Below are 23,674 nucleotides of genomic sequence, written 5' to 3' on the forward strand. Positions count from 1 at the left end.
TCAATCAAGTTTGTGAGACATGATTTCCCATGCACAAAGCCATGTTGGCTATCCTGAATCAGTCCTTGCCTTTCCAAATACATGTACATCTTGTCCCTCAGGATTCCCTCCAACAACTTGCCCACCACCGAGGTCAGGCTCACTGGTCTATAGTTCCTTGGCTTGCCTTACCACCCATCTTAAACAGTGGCACCACGTTTGCCAACCTGCAGTCTTCCGGCACTTCACCTGTGACTATCGATGATACAAATATCTCAGCAAGAGGCCCAGCAATCACTTCTCTAGCTTCCCACAGAGTTCTCGGGTACACCTGATCAGGTCCTGGGGATTTATCCACCTTTAACAGTTTCAAGACATCCAGCACTTCCTCCTCTGTAATCTGGACATTTTGCAAGATGTCACTATCTATTTCCCTACAGTCTATATCTTCCACATCCTTTTCCACAGTAAATACTGATGCAAAATATTCTTTTAGTAGCTTACTCTCACAGTTTCTCCATCTAGCTCATTCATAGAGATTCAAAATAACTGAAGCCACAGCACTGATGCCTGTGGCACCCCGTAAATTATAGCCCATCAACTTGAAAATTATCTGTTCTCTTTGTTAACAATTCCTACAACATCAAACCCATACCTTAAGCATTAAGCTTTTGTACAGCACCCTGTCAAATGTCTGTTGGAAATGCAAGATTATTACATCTAATGGCTCCTTTTATCTAACCCAGAGCTATATGCTCAACAAATTCTAATAAAATTGTCAAACACAATTTCCTTTTTGGAAAACCATATTGGACTGTCCAATCTGTTGGACTATGATTTTCCAAATGCATAATTATGACTTAACAAACAATCTCAGCATTTTCCTGATAACTAAAGTCAGATTAATTGGCAGCAATATTTTACTTGCTAACTTCCATATGTGAGGAATATTATAGAACCCAAGAAATTTTGGAAAACCTTGGTGATTTAACAGACTTTAATTTCTTCACTACTTTTTCCTCTATGGAGATTAATTAGTACAAGTTCCTCACTCTTGTTGAGCACACATGGATACAGTCTATTTTTAATATAATTATTGCTCAACATTATGAAGCCAAAAGTTATTTGTGCAATGTCTTTTCCTCACAATGCCACTTCTTCACTCCTCATGATAACTTATCCTGCTTCTATTTCCATCATTTATGTGAGCTACACTCATTTTAAAATACTTATGAATATTTTTGACCTTTTGTTATTATCATTACCTATCTACCACCCAGCTGCTGGTGCGACTGGACATGTTGGGCTTTTGCCTGAAATGTCGATTTTCCTACTCCTTAGATGCTGCCTGACCTGCTGTGCTTTTCCAGCACCACTCAAATCGAGACTCTGATTTCCAGCATCTGCAGTCCTCACTTTTGCCAAGAACCTATAATAAAATCTAGCCTGCCAAATCTAGCCTTTAAAAAATGCAGTTAACATGATCAATCACTGAAAGCCATATCAGGTAGAATTTCTCGAACAATAGAAGTTTATTATAACAAAGAAAATAAGGAAAAGTCCAAGCTCTGTTAAAATTCATAGAAGAAAGTCTCATTCGGTTTTCTGACATTATCTGTTATAGAGTTTAAACCCAGAGAAAGTATTCCTCAATGCCAAATATTTAAGTTTGACATTATTGATTCTATCCAATTTTTCCTGTGACCTGTAACTTTTTCTTACATGGTATACCAGCAACATTTGAAAAGTTTAGAATTTCTCAGCTTTTAAAAACGTGCAAACTGCACAAACTAAATTTTATGATTGAACTAACTGTGCTTTTCCAGATTTGTTCTATACTTTATACAGGGAAAGGCAAGAAAGACCAGCTATATTATTAGAACAATGCATAGTTTCTTGGTTCATTAGCTGATTTTTATTCCTTTTTCTAGACATCCTAGAAATAGATGCTTTGGCCTTCCATGCCTATGCCAACCAACAAACACCAAATATACTAATCCCATTTACGTGCACTTGGTCTCTAGCCTAATATGCCTTGGGATTTTAAATTCTCAATGTTGCAAAGACATCTCCCTCCAACACCCTCTTAGCATGTTCTGTATTTTTACCACCCTATAGGTGAAAAAAAAACTCTCCTTTTTCATTGCCTTCTTTCTTGTCTTCATTGATCTTGTATAGAGTATAAAAATTGGCAAGTCATGTTGCAGCTGTACAGAACTTTAATTAGACGACATTTGGAATACTGAATACAGTACTGGTCGCCACACTAGCAAAAGGATGAGGAGCCATTGGAGAGGGTACAGTAAAGGTTTTGCAGGATGTTGCCTTGTTTGGAGGGTATTAGCAAAGAGGAGAGATTGCATAAACTTGGCATGTTTTTATTTGAACTTAAGGAGCTGAGAGGCGACCTGATAGAAGTTTACAAAATTATAACAGGCATGGATAGAATGGATGGTCAGAGTCTTTTACCAGGGTAGAAATATCAATTACTTGGGGAGATCGGTTTAAGGTAAAAGGGGGAAAGTTTAACGGAGATGTATGAGGCAAGTTCTTTTTTAAACAAAGGGTGGTAAATGTCTGGAATGTGATGCCAAAGGAGGTGATAGAAGCAGGTATCATAGCAACATTTAAGAGGCATCTTGACAGATTCACGAGTAGGGAATTGAAGGATATGGACCGCATAGAGGCAAATGTTTTTAGTTTAGAAAGGTGTCATATGATAGTGCAGACTTGGTGGGCTGAAGGGCCAGTTCCTGTATTGTAGTGTTCTTATTCTTTGTCCTTTTTTAGTAGACACTATAGATGGTTCTGACCCCAGTCAGGCCTCTTTTAAGGTGCCCTAAAAATCTTCTAACCTGAGGCCTTTCTGAGCTAAAATAAATCTTTGATTAGTCTGAAATAAAAGCAAGTTAATGTCATTCAATAAGCAATTCCCCATTAATGCTCTGGCAGACCCTGTTCTCTGATATATGCGTTTTAGGTCACTATTATGAAGGACTGTCTGACCTAATTATATATTAAAAACCCTTTCCAAAAGTAACCCACCCATATGGCAATATTTTAAAATCCAAACACTAAAAATTATACAAATCATACAACTTGCATCACATTATATTCTTGGCTAGTTTTCGTTTGTTGAATCTACAATATAGCACTTTAAGGCTTTTTTTCTCTGATAATGGATTAAAATTAGCACACAGTAGCCCTGTGTACTAAATAAACGTTCTTCATCATCTACTGAACTCTAGTCATTTCAGATTTTAAAAAAAACTGTTTAAACCAAAACACACAGAAGGTCAAATCATTTTAAAAGTACAGTATATGATCCATTTTCTGATCATTAAGACAACTTTCCAGATTTTCACTACTCTGCAGTGTTTTTCCATGGAAATTAGTTTTGGCAGGCTGCTGTCTATGACCAGGTAAGCATCAGTAGGTTCCTAGTGACTCATTTACTATAAACAGATTTTAGTAGTACTGTTCCAGTACAGATTCAACACTGGCATCCAACAGACAATGTGGAAAATTGACAAGTTTTGCCCTGTATTCAAAGAGCAGGACAAATCCAAGTCAGCCAATTACCACCCCATCAGTCTATTCTCGATCATCAAGGATGCATTCAACTCAGTGTGGTATCAGTGAGCTCTTGCAAAATTAGAAATGATGGGATTGGAGACATACCGGGCACATATCAGTCATCTCAGCTTCAGGACATCTCTGCAGGTTTTCTTCAGGGTAGTGTCCTTGGCTAAACCATCTTCAGCCGCTTTATCAATGTCCTTCCCTCCATCACAAGGTCAGACTCGGGGATATTCGCCGATGATTGCACAATGTTCAGCACTATTTGTGACTCCTCAGATACTAAAGCAGTCCATGTTCAAATGCAACAAGACCTGGACAATATCCGGGCTTTGGCAAACAAGCTGCAAGTAACATTCGCATCACACAAATGTCAACGACAATATCCAATAAGAGACAGCTGAGCCATGGCCCCTTGACAGTGAATGGCATTATTGTCACTGAATTCCTCCTACTATCAACATCCTGGGGGCTATCATTGCCCAGAAACTCAACTGGACTAACCATATAGATACAGTGGCTACAAGAGCATGTTAGAGGCTAACCTACTACCTAACTCCCCAAAACCTGTCCACACTTTACCAGGTACAAGTCAGGAGCATTATAGAAGACTGTCCACTTGCTTGGATGAGTGCAGTTTCAACAACGCTCAAGAACCTTGACACCATCCAGGCCAAAGCAATCTAATCGATTGGCACAACACCCACAAGAATCCACTCCCTTCACTACCGGCACTAAATAGCAGCAGTGTGTGCTATCTACAGGACGCACTGCAGAATTTTACCAAAGGTCCTTAGATGGCATCTTCCAAACCTCTGACTAATTCATTCTAGAAGGACATGGGCAGCAGTTATATGGGGACACCACGATATGTAATTTCCCCTCCAAGCCACTTAACATCCTGACTTGGAAATATATCACCATTCCTTCACTGTTGCTGCATCAGAATCCTGGAATTATTTCCCTAATGCCATTGTGGGTTGACCTATTGACAAGAACTGCAGCGGTTCAAGGAGGCAGCTTGCCATCATTTTCTCAACGAGAGGTGTTCAATACATGCTGGACAGTCTGCGACACCTATGCCTCACAAGAGAATTAAAACAAAGCTTGTATTCTACCTGTGTTGGAAAATCCAACCCTCAGCTTACATGAACTCACAAGTACAAGATCAATGTTCAATCAATTTTATACTGGTCAGTTTAAACATATTACATTACAGTATATTCCTGCATTTTACTTTGAATATTCCATTAAATCTCATTATATCAAAAAGTTAATACATTGAATTCAGCTACTGAACTCTTCTACTTCTGTGAAAATAAAGTAAGAGTTCAGTGAAGCTTTGCAGAACAAAGTGATTGCCTGCAGGAATTCATATAATTTATCATGCTTATTGTGCATAGCATGAATATAAAATTGCAGATGATATTGATGTTGTTGGTGGTAGGAGTCAGAGGATGAGTGGTAGAACGAATAACCCAAGAATGGCATCAAAACACGAGAAGACACAAGTAAGTGCAGATTGGGCAGATAAGTGACAAATTCAATCTAATATAGTGAAGTATGACTCAGCTCATCTTTCATGTAAAAACAGGGAGGAATAAGTGGATGAAGGAAAAAAAAATCTGGGAACACAAAGTAAGGAGACAATGTTCAATTTATATACAACCTTTGAGACCACATTTGAGAGTACTATCTGCAGTTCTGAACTCCGCACTACAAAAAATTTGAAGCACTTAAGAAAATGTAGAAAACAATGTTTACAAGATTTGGAGATGCCGGTGTTGGATTGGGGTGTACAAAGTTATAAAGTACACAACACCAGGTTAGAGTCCAACAGGTTTAATTGGAAGCACACTAGCTTTCAGAGCACCGCTCCTTCATCAGGTGGATGTGGGCCACCAATTGTGTGCTTCCAATTAAACCTGTTGGACTATATACTGATGTTGCGTGATTTTTAAATGTTTACAAGGATGGCATCAGCATTAAAAGAATGTAACAATAAGGAAATATTGAGCAGTCCTGGTTTCTTTCCTTTAGGAAGAGAAGACTATAAGGAGGAGAAATGTTGGAAATGTTGAAAATTATGAAAGGAAACATTAAATGTGGAGAAACTTGTAAGCAAGTCCATAACAGGAGAGCATAAATATAAGACAGCCAGTATTACATGAAAGAGAGAATTGAGGAGAATTTTTAGAACCCACAAAATGGCAAGAATGTGGAATTTTTTACCATGCTGAATGACTGAAACAAATACAAGAAAGAAAGGAATACAATGGCAGCATAGGAAATGATATTTAGAATCCAAAGATGCTTGTGTGAGGTACAAGCAGCACTAGTACACACAATGGCTGAACAGTATATTTTTCTGTTGTAGATTCCAATTAGTATTCTACAATATATTCAGGATTCATTAACTCAGTTGGTTAGAGGTCTTATAATATGGTGATTGCATCCCTATTTTTGAGCCAGAAGCCATGCCAGGACCTGCTGTTATGAAAGGCACTCAATGTATCTAAGCAAGTTGATGAAAAGCCTGTAAATTCTTCCAACAAGGGGAGGCAGTAACAGCAGTAAAGTCTCCTTGTCAGCCATCCTACAAAAGGCAATGACAACCCGCTGCAACACTTTGTTCATAAGCATAGATCAATTCAATGGAAGTCCATGGGTCAACCTCAAAACAAAAAGTGAAAAGACAGGCAGTTCAGTTGGATAGATAGGCAGAGTATATTATTGAATTATGTAAACAGCACAGGTATTGTCTCTGTACGAGCAGTGTTAGTTTATAGAGACTGACCTTCTTGCCTTGTGAAATGTAGCTAACTACAGTTAATAAATTATCGATACTAGATATACATTCAGCATTTTTAGCTTTAAAAGAAATTAGGGTCATTGTAAAATTAAAATGAGTATCATTTACACGAAATATGATCTATCAAGTCAGGATTCAGTCAGAGATCTAGTCGGTTTGCTGGTCTTCTTGCCTTCACCTCAATTAAGTTCAACCAGGAAAGGCCTCAGATGGCTCACCTGCCCCATTGCCAATTGAGGACCAAGAGTATCCAATTAATGTCCAGTTAAGCACCTCACCCTGTCGCTGCTAGTGTTAAACTAATGGTGAGAGTGCAGGGCACATCCTGTGGGAAATATAGCAATCAAACCCATGAAGAATGCTTGTGAGACCTTGTTCAAAGGCACTAAGTACTGAGAGCCAATGTCCTTGTTTCTGGTCGCTTTCCCCCACCTCAAAATTCTCCTCCTGCGTCAAACATGTACAAAACTCTTGGATGATGTACCAATACCAGCTCTCACCTCCATGATACGTTTCTGTTCAATTATACTCTCTGATTGGCTGGCAGCTCTGGGTGTGAGAGACATGTAACCCTCCTCGGTCCTTAATGCTGGGGAAGATTTACTGTTACCTGAGTGATACATTATTTGATTGGCCCTCTTTCAAACAGCTGCATAGGACTCTCACCTTTCTCCAACCAGCAGGTGAGATCCCAGCTGCATCCAGAAAATTCATCTCTTAATTTCTGTCAACCCTTCCTTTCTTCAAGAACTGTGATTTCCCTGGCTTGTATGGAAAAGATAAACTAACACTGCTCGTACAGAGACAATACCTGTGCTGTTCACTACTCTAAATTGTAAATTTGATAATATGAAACACTTGTTTTAAGGGTCAATTAATATAGAACTGTAATGCCTTGTTGACTTTGCTTTTCCTCAAGTCATGGTTACAGCTGGTTGACGTGAGGCAAAGTATTTGTAACACACTCTTAACGAGTATTGTTGCTGCACCAAATGTTCTTAAGCATTTTTCAAACTTCTAAATGAATTACTAAATATTAAAATCCTTTGCTCTGGTTTAACAGCATTTTGTGAAGATTTTTGGTCTGCTCCTAAATACACTGGATCACCTGGACACAATGTGTAATTGAAGATCAGGAGGAACCAAACAGAGTGCTAAAGGATCTATACATTGTGTTCCAGTATATAAGGGGAAGTGACGGTTCCTTTCCTGATATATGGTGTGACCTACCAAAATTTTAAAGTATTTGTTAAGTTCTGGCAATCCAGCATATCTGGGTACAGGGCTAGGAAAGTTTCCCCATTAAGCTTTCTTCCAGTTTTCAGACATTTCAGGATCTTCATAAAAACTGATGTTGTTTCTCTCGTGATAAAATTGGAAAACAGTTTTAAAGAAAGTTCTAGCTTCTTTTTAAATTGAATTCAAGAAACTCATCCTCCCTTTTCCTTGCAGTTATTTCTCTTTATTTCAGTAATTTGCCACAGCTAGGACATATTCCTAGAGTCAGACAGAATCTGACAGCTACAGACACTTATTTCATTTTTCTTTTCAAATCTTGAATTACTTCATTCAACTAATTTTTGAAATCAATCACCACCTTTCAATTGGTTTGCTACTATTAGCAAACATCAGCATGATGAGAACGCAGCTTGTCAAACTGGTCCTGAAAACCTATTTCCTATTCCTATTCATAGATTTTCTGGTTCCTATTCATAGATTTTCTGATGAAAGCATATTACTACTTGGACATCTTTCACAATAAGTAAAAAAGTGCCCAATGATGAACTATGCAAAGGAAAGACATTATTACACTATTTTTCTTAGAAAAATATAATTTCTACTAGTTTACGTCTTTCCCAACACAGGCTAAGTTGGCAACAGCTATTGATTTAATGGCAAAAACCATCAGCATTGTCTGAATGGTGTAACATTGAACCCCAGAAGGTATCTTTACCAACTGCAGCAGTTTAAGTATTGGATTGTCTAGGAAGTCTTAATTGTGCTTTATTTTTTAGATTCCTTACAGTGTGGAAACAGGCCCTTCGGCCCAATAAGTCCACACCGACCCTCTGAAGAGTAACACACACAGACCTAATTCCCTCTGACTAATGCACCTAACACTATGGGGTAATTTAGCATGGCAAATTCACCTAACCTGCACATGTTTGGATTGTGGGAGGAAACCCAGCATACACGGGGTGAATGTGCAAACTCCACACAGACAGTCGTCCAAGGCTGGAATTGAACCTGGGACCCTGGCACTATGAGGCAGCCAACTCTAAATACTCCATACAGAACTCAAATACAGTAGGAAATGCTATTCCATTACCTAATATAGAAGTTAATGAGAATGATAAAGAAAGCTCCTGAATACCAAAAAGAATTGTCAGCGAAACTCAATACGGACACTACAAGGTCCTTCCAAAGAAAGATTGTGCCTTTGGCTCATCCATCTTCCACTCTGCCAATGTTCAGCTAGGTCATGGAGGACATAGCAAACACCATGGAGACAGAGTTTGGCAAATACAGGACCGCTTCTCCTCAGTGGTCAGGGCCTGGGAACTTCACCTTCAGTAGGTCAATTACCTGTTCAATAATTGTGCTTGAGGATGCATGGGAATGAGCTCCACACTTGAGTAATTAGTCATGGCTTCTGGGAGCACCCCTTGTAACCCATGAGCCAACCCTGGAGATGATATGGGAGAACAAATATTTACAGCATTTTAGAAAGTAAACACCACAACTACTCTCTGGATAGCAGACACACGTCTGCAAGAATAATCACTGTGATCTCACACAAGCTGAATACTGAAGGAGTTAAATCCCTTCCTGTTCAGGAATCTGAGTGCCACATGAGTGCAACCAATTGGCCCTTAGACATGACAAAACCAGCAAAGGATGTAAATCTCATGGCTCAGACAGCATGGCTCTTTGGATCCATGGTGAACTGCACAAGGTTATGTGCTTTCCTAAAAAGGGTGCCTGTGAATTCATCATGGACTAGTTGGTGACTGATTGGGAGATGCCACCTAACCTCCCAGTTGTGCTGTGAAAGGAATTGGTTGTAAAGAAATAAATTCTGCTGTGATATTTAGTGCCGGGGCATAGCGCTGCATTCTAAGCCATGTTTCTGCAGATGACAACATTTTCACCATCCTGCCTGTCTTCGACAGCAACTATGTAGTGAACAAGGTTCCCTGCTTCACATGGGCAGACTTATTGCTCTTAGAAAGTCATGATCTCACAATACAACAGTCTGGTAATACCTATTCTGAGTTAGTTAGCTAATGAAATAGTGCCCCGAGTATGCTGCATTCCTTGTACCTTGTGAGGGTTATTGTACCAACATATATTTTGAATCAGCCTGCTAATGAAGTAGTCTAAGACAGAAGCATGAAGCAGCATGTATACACCAGAGTGTCTAGAAAAATATCCACCTCAACAGGTACATGCCTCATATATATATAGAGTCAGGTCTTTGAAGATATATTTCTTTTGCTTACTGCTAACAGCATTGCAGAATCTGCAAATGTAATTCCAATGAAACGCGGTAAAACAAAAACTTTAATCAGTTGTCAGAAATCTAAATTTTGGCCTCCCATGTAATTACGTTCCACCTTCCACATTTCTACCCAGGCAGAACTAGGATAGTCGGTCTTCAATATTCACATATTTTGTAGAATGATTTATTAATATGTGAAAGGGCATTTAAAATTACTTGCTCTTGCCAGTAATTTTTTTCTTCACAGTCCTTGCAATACAAACTTCATGATCAAAATAATTGACCTGCTATCAGTGTGGGCATTGTTTGCTGTCCAAGTTGCCTTGGGTCTCCCAATGTTTTAATACACCTGCATCTCCCCAAGATACACAGCATTGAGACATTTAGAACAGCATGACACTGTCGTACGTACGGGAAAAATGCCCACTAAACATAACAAAAAAATTGGGGTTGTTGATTCCAGTGTAAAACTTTTGTTTAGTAATTAAAACTTATTACAGAATTTAACCATTGTGTGTAGAGACTCATTCGTCCCAGTCTGTGCGGAGTTTGCATGTTCTACCCGTGTCTGCGTGAATTTTTGTCGGGTGCTCTGGTCTTCTCCCACAGTCCAAAGATGTGCAAGTTAGGTGGACTGGCCATGCTAAATTACCCATAGTGCTCAGGGATGTGTAGGTTAGGTGTGTTAGAAATGGGAAGTACAGAGTTGTAGGGATAGGGTAGGAGATTGGATCTGGGTGGGATGGTCTTCAGAGGGTTAGTTTGGACTTGTTGGGCTGAATGATCTATTTCCTGTGGGGATATTTCCTTTATACTGTGGGGACTTTACAAAATATAAAGAAGAGTTGAAGTGGAAGTGACTCCTGTCACAGAGCAGTTTGCAATTCTGAGCACTGTCCATCACTAAAGATATGCAGGACCAAAACAATCTGCAAAGAAAACAAAACTTAAATCCCAAATATGAATAGGATAGTCTTCTGTAGTATACCATATCCATATTGCAGGAACACCAGTCAATTTATTTGGTTCTTCCTACTCAAAGTAAGTTTCAGTATTGACTCGTTATTATCAAGCATCCTGTATAAACAATAAGTTAATGATTAACAGCTTTCTGGAACTCATCCAATGTATCCAACTGCTGACACATTTAATTCATTGCATCTACATGAATTGCTTTCTCACTAGCTAATTAGAATTAAGTTACAAATGGACAGATCTGCAATCCCATGAAAACAGAGGACTCCACAGTTCCTTCAGTTTAAACGTTATACAAGATGTCTCGCGATGTTAGTTTACTAGCTGCTTTAGAATCTTCAATAGAATGGTGTGAAAATAATCTATCCCACTGCTAATTTCTACCAAGCTACAAGTAAATGCAAGACAATTGTAATCCTATTGAAAATTAAAAAAGAAAATTGCCACATGTCAAAATATAGCTGATGACAATGATACTGACAATGCAGCTAAAATCCTTTGGTTGTTGCTAAGACAAGTTTACTTCACAAAATTTTGTAGAAGTTGAATAATGCCATATGTGCATTAATTTCACTCAATACCCTTAAAATCACAAAACAAAAGAGTGCTCAAGTTTGGATTCAGATGGGCATCACTGGTCAGTGGATATCATGGAAGGTATTTAGAGAGCAAACTATGACTTATCTGAATATAGAGACAATATTTCAAAAAAGGAAATAAAGATTGGTTCTATTATAGCTTATGTAAAGTACTGAGACAGTTTGGAAGATGGTAAAATTCAGAACACAGTTTATATTAAATCTTTGATATACTAAAGATTGATTTGGGAAAAACAAAAATAGATATACTTAATAATTGTGTGGTTCATGCCCAGTTTGAGGATTGCTAAAATTATCACCTCAAATGTTTGCTCCCTATACTTCATATAATCTTTAAACAAAGTTGACAAGGAAAATGTAAACATTTGCATGATAAATTGTGCTCCATTAGTGTATAGGTTTAACAATGATCATCAGTGCTACATTTAAACTTTTTATTGCCTATAATGAATCAAATGACAATTGTTTCAATAGTATAATCTTATTATGGTTCTTCTGAATCAAATTAGGTTCAGGATGCAAACTAATACAAAGTTAGCATAGTCAACAAAACAAAATGAATATTTAATTTGGAAACAGCAATAGACCATTCATCTCCTTGAACCTGTTTTATCATTGAATAAGATCGTTGCTGATCTGATTTTGGCCTCAAACTCCACATTCTCGCCTATCTCAGTCGCCTTTGACTCTCTAAATGCATAGCTCTCCTGACACAGCAAAATAACTCTTGCTAGAGTTTCAGGTCACTTTCAACAAAGTACTTTAGCCAGCTGTGGGTTATTAAGGTTTGCTACTGGAGTTTTGTTTTTGAGGTTGAAGCAGGATATTGTTTTAGTTGCAGAAGCTCTTAAGTTCCTGACATTGAAAATCGATGTTTATCTTAAATGCTAGCAACTCCGGTGCTGTTTCACCCAAGATCAGATTGAGTGCAGACAGGTTATCCACATCTTTTCTATTTTCTCAAAATGGAATCAGATATGGAGCAGGATATTCTTTTTAAATCTACTGATCTTTAAGGCTTTGAAGAATTCATTTGATTCCAGAAGAACAAATGATGGCCTTTGTTCATAACCTGCCAAACATGATTTAAATATTCCTTCCAGATTATTTGGTTTACATTTTGAAAAATACTGAACATGCCAAGGGTGTTATGAGAGGACAATCTCTTGTCGAGTCATTTTTACCACCTACCTATTCTAGTCTAACTTAAACTGATTAAGCTGAAACCAAAGAACTCTTAACTCCTTTTCAATATAGATAGGAGAGTAATAGCATTCCAAAGAATAGTCATGCTAGCCTCAAAACATTAACTCTGTTCCTCTCTCCACAGATGCTGTCAGATCAGAAGAGTCTTTCTTTCTTTGTATTTCAGACTCCAGCAGTCACAAGTATTTAGCTTTGAAGAAAATAAATCCAAAACAAGAGATGCTTATTTTTGAGGCGGAATGCTTACATAGGTTGGTTCACATTTTGAAAACATCTGAATTAATTGAATTCCATCTTTTGAAAGGGATAGACCACAATCCTCAATCCTCTCTCTCATCCAAACTCATTAAACCTAGGTTATTTTATCAAATGTGATTTGGATTGAAGAAAACAATTACCAAAAATACAGTAACTGTTTAATTTATTATTTGAATATGATGAACTTTATAGCAAAAGACCTTAAGTCGTAATACTATATATGACATTAGATACTCCCATATTGGATTTACTGTCAATGCCTATGCTATTGTTAAGCATTACTTGCTCAAATAAAACTAACTATTCTAATTTACGCAATGAGATGATTAATATCTCAATTTGTTCTGTAAACAACAGAGCAGCATTCACTAATTTGATTTTTGAATTTTATGTAATACAACTTCTGTATTGCAATTTCACAGCAGAATGCACAGGGAAACATACTCCTTATAGCCACCTAGCTCAAATGCAACTAGTTTAATTATGATACATATCAAACATTTTTAAGAAGTCAGTGTTACTTTTTGACATATATAACCAACAAAGTATTACTTACAGTGACTTTATGTGGGCAATCATTAGAACACAATCCACTGAGAACTGGGAAAGGAAATAAACAAGTAGAGTTAAACTTTTTTTTAAGGACGAACACAAATTATTTGAATAAATAAATCTTTGATTTAAGTACATGCACACAACTAAATCCTCATTCTAACTTCAGAAATCTGGGAAACATGTGGAAAGCAGTTAGCTAGAGAAAGGCCCTAGAACTGAGGGATAAAAAAAATCACAAGAGTGCAATATCATTATGGTAAATTCCATAAAGAATTTTCCATTGAAATATGCGACAATCCTGCTCCTGTAACAAGCCTTTTTTTCCCCCAGAGATGTCATAAAAGACAAATACTCTGAAAAGTTTGGGGCTGAATGGTTTTGGGGCCAATTTGATTATAGCTAACAGATACTGCCTCAGACACAAGGCTTTCAAGTTTAAAACAACACACTTGCACATTGAAAGGGGAGTGGCCAGTTTTCCCAGCTCAGCTTTTCTCTGGTTTGGTTTGGTTTTTAATGGTAATGTGGAAAAGCTGCTGGACTCAAAGAAGCAGGTCCAGGATGGTACTCTCTCTCTGACTTCTCTCCTGTAAGATCCTATGTTTGATTTATCTTTTGTGCAACGTGGTGTTTATATGAATTGTTGCAAGTATTGGGAACATCATTATTAAATTGGGATGATCTGTTGAGTTTTCAGATAAGCCAAGTTATTCGGTATTCAGTATCCTTTTGTTCGCGCTTCATTCAGCAAACCTGTCAGTAAACTCTGTTTTTGTTTAAAACTAAGTGGTTTGACCAGCAGCATCTCTCCTGGAATATCTATACACACCTGCTAAGAACAACTAGCAAAGTTAGGGTCTGGGCTACCTTCTTGAAATGTTTTGAGGGGTCTGGCCTGGTCCATGACACATACCTGACAGAAAATGATAAAAATATATAAATAACAGCAGCTGGTGCTCACTAGTGCAATGCTAATTCTCAGAACTTTTTCTGTACTTCTGTAGTTCTATAACAACAAACACTTCAAAATTATCAATTTACATCATCAATCCTCTATTTAGTTCTACAGCAAATTAGTGAAAATTACTAATAGCGTCATAGAGATGTACAGCATGGAAACAGATCCTTTGGTCCAACCCGTCCATGCCGACCAGATATCCCAACCCAAACTAGTCCCACCTGCCAGCACCTGGCCCATATCCCTTCAAACTCTTCCTATTCATTTACCCATCCATATGCCTTTTAAATGTTGCAAATGTAGCAGCCTCCACCACTTCTCTGGCAGCTCATTCCATCCCTGAGCCATGTATCTGTAATTGCTATAATATACCAGTCCCATGCTCCTAACCATGCCCTAAGTTCATCTTCCTTCCCTTAGGCCCCTTGCTTTGAAATAAATGCAGTTTAATTTATTAGTCCTACCTTGTCCCTGCCCTGCCCTGACCTGACTGTTTGACTCGCTTCTGTTCTCAACTGTACCACTGTCGGATCGATGTCTTTCCTCACTATCTCCCTGTGCTCCATCTTACTAGTTTAAATCCTCCCGTGCAGCTCTAGCAAATCTCCCTTCCAGTATATTAGTCCCCTTCCAATTTAGGTGCAATCCGTCTTTCTTCTACAGGTCACTTCTACCCCAAAAGAGATTCCAATGATCCAAAAATGTGAATCCTTGTACCATACACCAGCTCCTCAGCCATGCATTCATCTGCTCTACCCTCCTATTCCTGCCGTCACTAGCTCATAGCGCCGGGAGTAATCCAGATTACAGCCAGTCTCAATACCAGAAACTTGGATGTTCGTGCTACTTTCCCCTGTGAATCTATCACCCCCTACATTTTCCAAAACAGTATACTTGTTTAAAATGGGGATAGCCACAGAAGACGCCTGCACTAACTGTCTACCTCTCTTACCTTTCCTGGAGTTAACCCATCTATGTGATTGTATCTATGACTTTTCCCCCTTCCTAGAACTGCCATCCATCACATACCATTGCTGTTGCAAATTCTTCATTGCCTCCAATTGTCCCTCCAACTGATCCATAGGATTCACAACCAACAGCATTTATTGCAGATATAATTCACGGTAACCCGTAAACTCTCCTTAAACTCCCACATCTGACAAGAAACATATATCACTCTACTATAGGCCATTTTTGCTCCTTCACAATCTACAGACCCAGAAAATAGCACAGTCTTATTCCTCTACAAAGCACTGCTCCAGGTTAAATTAATAATTATGGTTTATTTTTAAGTTTAATCAAGTGACATATCTCAAGAAACATATAATCAAGAAAGAACCCACTCTGCTCACTACTGCAGACCTTCTGTAGGCCACACTTAAAACTATTCACTTATCTGATTCTGTGCTGTGACTTCGCCCAAACAGTTCTTCCAAGATCAGTTGTGAATTTCACTGTTTGTTAATTTTCCCAGACACACTCCGATGTCCAGCGATACATGAATTCTAACAGCAAAGGCAGTAACTGTACAAGTACACTGTGGTGTCAGTTTATTTTTCTCTCTCTCTCTCTCTCCTGCACTGACCTCACCATGTGCTTCCTTTGTCTGTTCTTCTCCCTTTTAAAACTGCAATTGTTTTGACTTTTTTCCCCCAAAGCTCCAAAACAATGTAACAGTATATAAAACAGTAATTGCTGCTCCTGGAATTCAAGGAAATCACCATTAACACCTAAAATACAAAAAAAAAAGGAATCAATTACATATCATTAACTCCAATGACATTAGAAGTCTGCAAAAACCATTTTTGTGATTATCAGTATGCTAAAATTAATACCATTTTAACCCTCTATAAAATCAAAAATGAGTTTCCCCATATCAAGTACAAACAGCTTAAGCTTAAAAAAAAACTGGTTGTTACATGCACAATATTCATCATCCTGGCATCAACATAAATTCTTTTCATTGAACATCTGCACTATAATTACTGAAGTACACTGCACAAATTTAAAACATAGATGCTACCACATATATTTGTGAATGCTCCAGTCTCAAGAACATTAGACTGATAAACTGCCTGACAAAATGCTTTGAACAATAAAGTTTAGTTGCAGATTAGGGGTAGGCAATTAATAAAGAAGAAACTGTAGATTGTCAATAGAAAGAACCTGCATTGATGTCAGGATGATGAATATTGTGCATGTAACAACCAGTTTTTTTAAGCTTAAACTGTTTGCACTTGATATGGATAAACTTATTTTTGATTTTATAGTGGGTTAAAAACGGTATAAATTTTAGCACATTGACAATCACAAAAGTGGTTTTTGCAGACTTCTAATATCATTAGAGCTAATGGTATGTAATTGATTCCTTTCAGCAATCATTAGAAATTTTCACTAATTTGCTATAGAACTAAATAGAGGATTGATGATCTAAGTTGATAATTTTTAAGTGTTTGCTGTTATAATACAGAAGTACAGAAAAAGTTCTGAGAATTGGCATTACACTATTGAGCACCCGCTGCCTGTTATTTACATATTTTTATAATATTGTGTCAGCTGTTTGTTATGAGCCAGGTCAGACCCCTCAAAACATTTCAAGAAGGTAGCCCAGTCGTTAACTGTGTTAGTTTTTGAAATGCTAACACGGTAAATATATCATGCAAATTTATAAGATGTCACTTCTTAAAGTTTAGAATAAGGTAATTTATTGATGTCATTAAGTATGGATAGTAGGAAGCTGTGGTACCATAACTTATATTGACCAACACAAATGGAAATCATGAACACAATGGATCTCAATCTGCAATCTATCAAGATAATTTGTGTTCAGGCAAATGTTGCAGATCATCAAGTATAGGAACAATTCAAACCTAAAAGCTGTGTAGCATGACAATCATGTGGAATAGATTGCTACACAATGCGATTATCTGTAGCTGCAGAACATGAAAATTTGATGATATTCTCTAAAGAACATTTCCAAGGAAACAACTTTTCCTTTAAGCTGAAGTATACAATTTTAGAAAATCAATCAAGCTAGGTTTCTGAATGAACTCTGACTTATGAACATATGAAATAGGAAAAGGAGACCATTTGGCCCCTTGATCCTGCCCCACCATTTAATAAGATCATATTTGATCTGTTTGTACTTTGAATTCTACACTCCAACCTATCCTTGATAACTTTTTGATCTCTTGTCCAACACAAGATCCTGTTTTGACTGCCATCTGGGCTAGAGTTCTAAAGACACATAACCCTCAGAGAAAATAATTCATATAAGGCCTTCTAATTTTCAAGTAGTGCCCTCTAGTATCAGACTGAACTGATCCACAAGAGGAAACAACCTTTTCAAGTCCAACTTCTCAAGGCCATTCAGAATTTTAAACACTTCAATCACTTTTCTAAACTCAAATGGAAACAAGCTAAGACTGTTTAACCTATTCTCATAAGATATTCTACTCATTCTAGTTTTCTATTCTATTGATTGCTATAACTAAATATAAAAAGCCATGCAGTAATGGTTACTGGAAAGACAGTAATTTATTTTCCACTTCAATAGTAATTAAAATAATCAAGTTTAATTAAATTACCAAAGCAAAAGCAAGAATGTATCTTGTTTAATTTCAATCTGACTCAATCATAAATTGTCTTTATTATTATCCAAAAGAAGATCAAATATTTGAAGACATTTTACTAACACCTTGAATTTGGGTAGAATGCCGAATCTTATGCTCCATTGACTTCCATTCAACAAGTATTAGGACGTAGGTTGGATGCCTCAACTGAAAGCGCTTCATTCTCACTGGATGCATTAAGTTAAAGTCAATGCTCAAGGCATTTGGAATAACACTAATGATGACAGATTAATTTCACATTATTCTAAAGATAAAAGGCATCCACTCTCTCTCATCCGAGCAGTACTATGTGCATCCGAAAATGAGCTGCCAATCTGAAGAAGCTACAGCTCAGGGTTAAGCATACACACTAACAATCACATGTGACCAAGAAGAATTCGACAACGAACAGAGCAGATCAAAGCTTTCCAGTCTTAGCTCATTTATTGTGAATGACAGAGGCCATTGGACACTCTGAAAGCAGGAAGCATGTTTCTGCTGATGGGTGAGTCCCGAACCAGAGGACACAGTTTAAAAATAAAGGGTAGGCCACTTAGAACAGAGTTGAGGAGAAACTTCTTCACCCAGAGAGTGGTGGGTGTGTGGAATGCTTGGCCGTGGAAGCCAAGTCTCTGGATACTTTCAAGAAAGAGTTGGGTAGAGCTCTTAAGGATAGTGGAATCAAGGGTTATGGGGATAAGGCAGGAACAGGATACTGATTGAGGATGATCATAATGAATGGTGGTGCTGGCTCGAAGGGCAGAATGGCCTACTCCTGCACCTACTGTCTATTGTCTAAATGAGGTTGTGGCTTCATAAATGTCTCAATCCTGAATGATGGCATAAATCAGAATGAGTGTAAAATATAAGGATGAAGCTTTTGTAACCATTTTCATCCAATATTGCTAAATAATAATGGCATCCATCTCAGTTACTTGCTAAGGTCCAGACCATTTCAAAAGTCAGTTTTCAGTCATTTTGACTTCACCAGTATGATGTCAAAAATTGCTCAACACAGGAAAAGCTACAGGTCAAGGCAATATCCCAACTCAAGTGTTGAAGAATTCACTCTAGAAAGAGTTGAACATCTAGCCAAGCTGTTGCAATACAGCTATAATACAAGCATCAGAAAGTGGAAAATTGCTCAGGTATATCCTGAAGAAGGGCCTGTGCCCGAAACGTCGAATCTCCTGTTCCCTGGATGCTGCCTGACCTGCTGTGCTGTTCCAGCAATAAAGTTTCAACTTTGATCTCCAGCATCTGCAGACCTCACTTTCTCCTCCAGGTATATTCTGTCCATACGACATATCTAATATGACCAAAGCTTACTCTGAGTAACCAGCAAAGTAATGGAAGGGGCTGTCAGCAATGCTATTAAACTGAACTTACTAGATCAGGTTACATTACATCGAATATATAACACAAAATGGGCCATTTGGTTCAAGCTGGCCTTGCTGGTGTTTATGTTCCAATTGAGCTCTGTCCATTATCATCTAAATCTGCTACTGCACCCATCTATTCCCTTTTTCCTCACAAGCTTATGCACCTTTCCTTTAAATACATCTATGTTATTTATATCAATCACTCCATGTGGTAACAAATTCTGGAGAAAGTAATATAGAAAGGAATGTAGATTAAATCAACTGGTTATCCTCAGATACAGTAGCGCCTCGACTTACGAACTCAATCCGTTCCAGGACCCGGTTTGCGAACCGAAAAGTTCGCGAACTGAATCAATTTTCCCATTGTTCAGATATTTCCGGAGTCTTTTCTCTTTTTTGTCTCTTGGAGGTTGGTGATGCCACAAGAAAACGATCCAGAGAAACTTGTTTTTTTATTTGTTGCAGAATTTTCCGAAAATGGGACATCACATTGTCATCTAAAATGTTCACCTTCGCTCGTACCTTGAATTTTGTACGTACATTGAAGCAAAGTTTTACATACAATCCTGTTCGCAAACTGATTTGTTTGTGAACGGGGTCGTTCGTATGTCGAGGCGCTACTGTAAACGTAAAAATCACACAACACCAGGTTATAGTACAAAAGGTTTATTTGAAAGCTTGTACTTTCAAATAAACCTGTTGGACTAATACCTGGTGTTGTGTGATCTTTAACTTTGCCCACCCCAGTCCAACACCAGCATTGTATCATCAGATAGAGCATATTGGTCATATCTAGTGATTTAGAGTTCAAATCCATTCTTTGAAAATTGTGAAACTAAGTACATACATTAAATTTGTTGGCTCGCACTGGAAAAACAGCATGAAAACTGCGAGGTTGCTTAAATTAAAATCTCTTTTTAAGATCAATTTTACACATTCTGAAATATGTTTAACAGAAGCAAATACAGCCTCTTGAGCATTTTCCTGAAATTACTATTAAGGGTGTGGACAGAAAGCAAATCACATTAAAAGAGATCCATAAAGAAAATTAATGGAGTGGGAGCAGATTTAATGTGGGTGGTGATAATTAACCAGAAATTTTATGTGATTTGAATTCAAATGAATTTGCTGAACTGACTCTTGGAGGGAAAATGCCTGTATTAATTCAGTCATAATTGCATTTTAACCTCAAAACAATTAGTTTAATATTTTGTTTCTTCAGATTAATGCAACAGATTTTTAAAAAAATGCGAACAGAGGATGAGAGTCATATTGGTATGGCCGTATTTCTTGTCTATTCCTAGTCATCCTGAGGGAATTAAGAGTTAACCATGTGGTTCTATGAGTGGAGTTATGTACTGACCCCATTACATAGATTCTCTTCAATGAAGGTCTTGAATATGTTGGATTTTTATGAAAAATGATCAGGCTTCATTCTTATTTTTGGTGCTATCTTGGCAATGAACCTACTTTAACAATTGCCACCTCATATACTAATTTAGTACCATGCTATAAGATCTTATCCAAATGTAACTGTTATAGAACACATACAAATATTATAGAACTTCCATTTGAATTAGTTAGTACTAATAAATAACTTCAATTTAATGGTACATTTTAAGATTTCAGATCTTCTTAACCAAGGGATGAGACTGCAGCATTGAAACAATACTTACTTATAACAATGTGTAAAAGGGTGCAAAGTTACCATTCAAAATGGATTTCTAATTTTCACAAGTAAAGGATATTTTCGTAAACATATCTTAGGCATGGCTTCCCAATGTGGGGTCACAATTTAAGATGTTGGACTTGCAAGTTCAGAGGAGGCAATGACTACTGTGGAAATGCAGTCAAATTTATAACAGCTGTGTTCCTATCCAACACAAAGGCCCCCACTCTCACAGGCCCCCACCCCACTCTTCTTCATTAGCTTTCTCAGTTCTCAATGAGGAGTCATAACAATTTTCAAATCTCAAAATCAGGTTATGGCGGGAAAAAGCTTGGCAAACAATGACATTAGTTGTTGTAATTACTAAGCTTGCACAACGTATATAGTAAACAATCTATTACAAAGCAGGAAAGGGAATGGTACCTAGCTTATTAAGATTACATTAATTAAGGACAACATAAAACTTTTCAATTATTCACCCAAATATTAAATAGTTTATTTTATAATCACCAAAATGCAATTTAGACTACAGACAGACTACTCAAATGTCTTCAGGATGTTAAAAGGTCATATAGCTAGCTAATTTGAATTGGGTCACTATTGCAATGAAGGAAAATACAACAGCCAATTTGTACTTGGCAAGGTCTCACAAACATCAATATAAGGTTGTTTGTTTAGTTTGTACATCTTCCCCATGTTTCCATTGGTTTCCTCAGAGTGCTCCAGTTTCCTCCCACAGTCCAAAGATGTGCAGGTTAATTGGATTGGCTCTGCTAAATCACCCTCAGTGTCCAGGGATGTGTAGATTAGGTGGATTAGCCATTAAACATGGGAAATGCTGGAATAGGGAAGGGGGTGGGTCTGTGTGAGATGTTCTTCGGAGGCTCGGTGGGGACTTGATATACTAACTGGTCGGCTTCCACACTGTTGGGATTCTATGAAGTATGGACTGAAGTCTATGTGCATTCTTGGACTTCATTAAAAACTTTGAATAGAAAAACATGGAACTATTTAAAATTTAATCAGCTCATCACCATATCAGCGAAAACATTTGACAAGTTGGAGAACAAAATTTCAAGAAAACTTGATTTTATATGCATAAAATTAAATCTACAAACACAATATTTATATCACACTAGAATCGTTAAGTTGATTGGATGTGTCCCTACAGATTGCATATAAAAATGTACTGGAAGGCACGTGGAAATAGGTTCAAAGGGCTTTTAAGAATGAAACAGAACCAAAGAAAATGTCAGTAAGAACATATTGCTTGAAACATTAGTCAACCTTGTACTGTTTTGTTCCACTGAAAGAGCAAAGATAATATTAGTTTTTTAGTTTTCAGATTATGTAGTTTTCACCTAAAGCTACGTGCAACATGTTGCAGATTACAGGATTTTCAAGCATATTATATGCAACAATAAATAAACCTGAATGAAGGGAGATCAAAGTTGAATTTATAGTCTCCAAAGATGACTGAAAGCCCACAACAATCAAACAATAGTTTCTTAACTTATATAGCTTAGGATGTAGCTTGATACAAAAATGTTCATTTATTTGGTGTCTTAAATGCAATACTATGCCAGCGATGTTTCACAGGACCATTAATAAATTTGCACACAGAGACACATAAGGATATATTAGGACAAGTGTCACACAGGTAGGTAAAAAAAGTAACATAAAGGAGGAGAAAGAGGGAGAGAAACGTAGAATTTTCAGGAGAAAGTTCCAAGGTTTTGGGCCTTGGTCGCTGAAGGCATATTCAGCATTGGTGGAGCAAATTAAAATTGGGTGCACAAGAGGCCAGAACTAGAAGAGCAATGGTCTCTAATGGTTGTATGCCTGGAAGAGTTAACAGAGATGAGTGTCACAAAAGGGGTCTGAAAACAAGAATGAAAATTTTTAAAATCAAATTGCTGTCAGGGAGCCAATATAGATCCACAAGCACAGTGGTGTTGGGGAAGTGAATACTTCGGAAAAACCAAATTATGGGATATGGACAACTAGATTGACATCTAATGCTAATCTTTAATTACCTTTGAGAAGATGCAAGTGAGTCCTTTTCTTAAATATGACTGAAATGGCCTAGCAAAATATTCAAGGGCACTAAAGATCAATCACATTGCGGTGGGCCTGGAGTCATCAACGGATCAGGTATGGTTAGCCCCTGCAGGAACATTCGTGAACCTCATGGGTTTTTATGAAAACCTGTTATTTGAAAGGTTAGCATTAGCGACAGTTGTTTCTTTAAACCAGATTTACATAATTATTTGAATATAGGTTCTGTAACAATTGCAGTGGGACCTAAATTCATATCTCTTGATTATGAACCCAGGCGTCCAGATTACTCAATCAGTAGTATTATCATATTCACTTGGTATTAGTGGAATACGGACAGCAGAATTTTCCATCAGCATAAATTTATGAAGCATGTAGATAGGAGGCCAGTATGAAGATTACTACAATAGTCAAGTCTAGATATGAGAAAGTCATAAATAAGGCTTTTTAGCCAAAACCTAGCCAAAGGTAGGTTGTAAGGAGCTCACATATTAGAGATGGAATGAAGTATGTAGGTATGTCGTCAGAAGC

The 23,674-nt window shown here is 37.5% G+C and overlaps 1 protein-coding gene across 1 annotated transcript in view; it reads right to left on the reverse strand.

Annotated features, from left to right (window-relative positions):
• The window catches only part of itfg1 (integrin alpha FG-GAP repeat containing 1), a 238,056-nt gene that overhangs the window by 35,933 nt on the left and 178,449 nt on the right, over window positions 1-23,674 (reverse strand). Inside the window, exon 13 of the mRNA XM_043706920.1 lies at window positions 13,467-13,510. Within this exon, the coding sequence (XP_043562855.1) occupies window positions 13,467-13,510 (44 nt within the window). The remainder of the gene's footprint in view (window positions 1-13,466; window positions 13,511-23,674) is intronic.

Source organism: Chiloscyllium plagiosum, chromosome 17 (genome assembly GCF_004010195.1).
Source record: "Chiloscyllium plagiosum isolate BGI_BamShark_2017 chromosome 17, ASM401019v2, whole genome shotgun sequence".
Lineage (NCBI taxonomy): Eukaryota > Metazoa > Chordata > Chondrichthyes > Orectolobiformes > Hemiscylliidae > Chiloscyllium > Chiloscyllium plagiosum.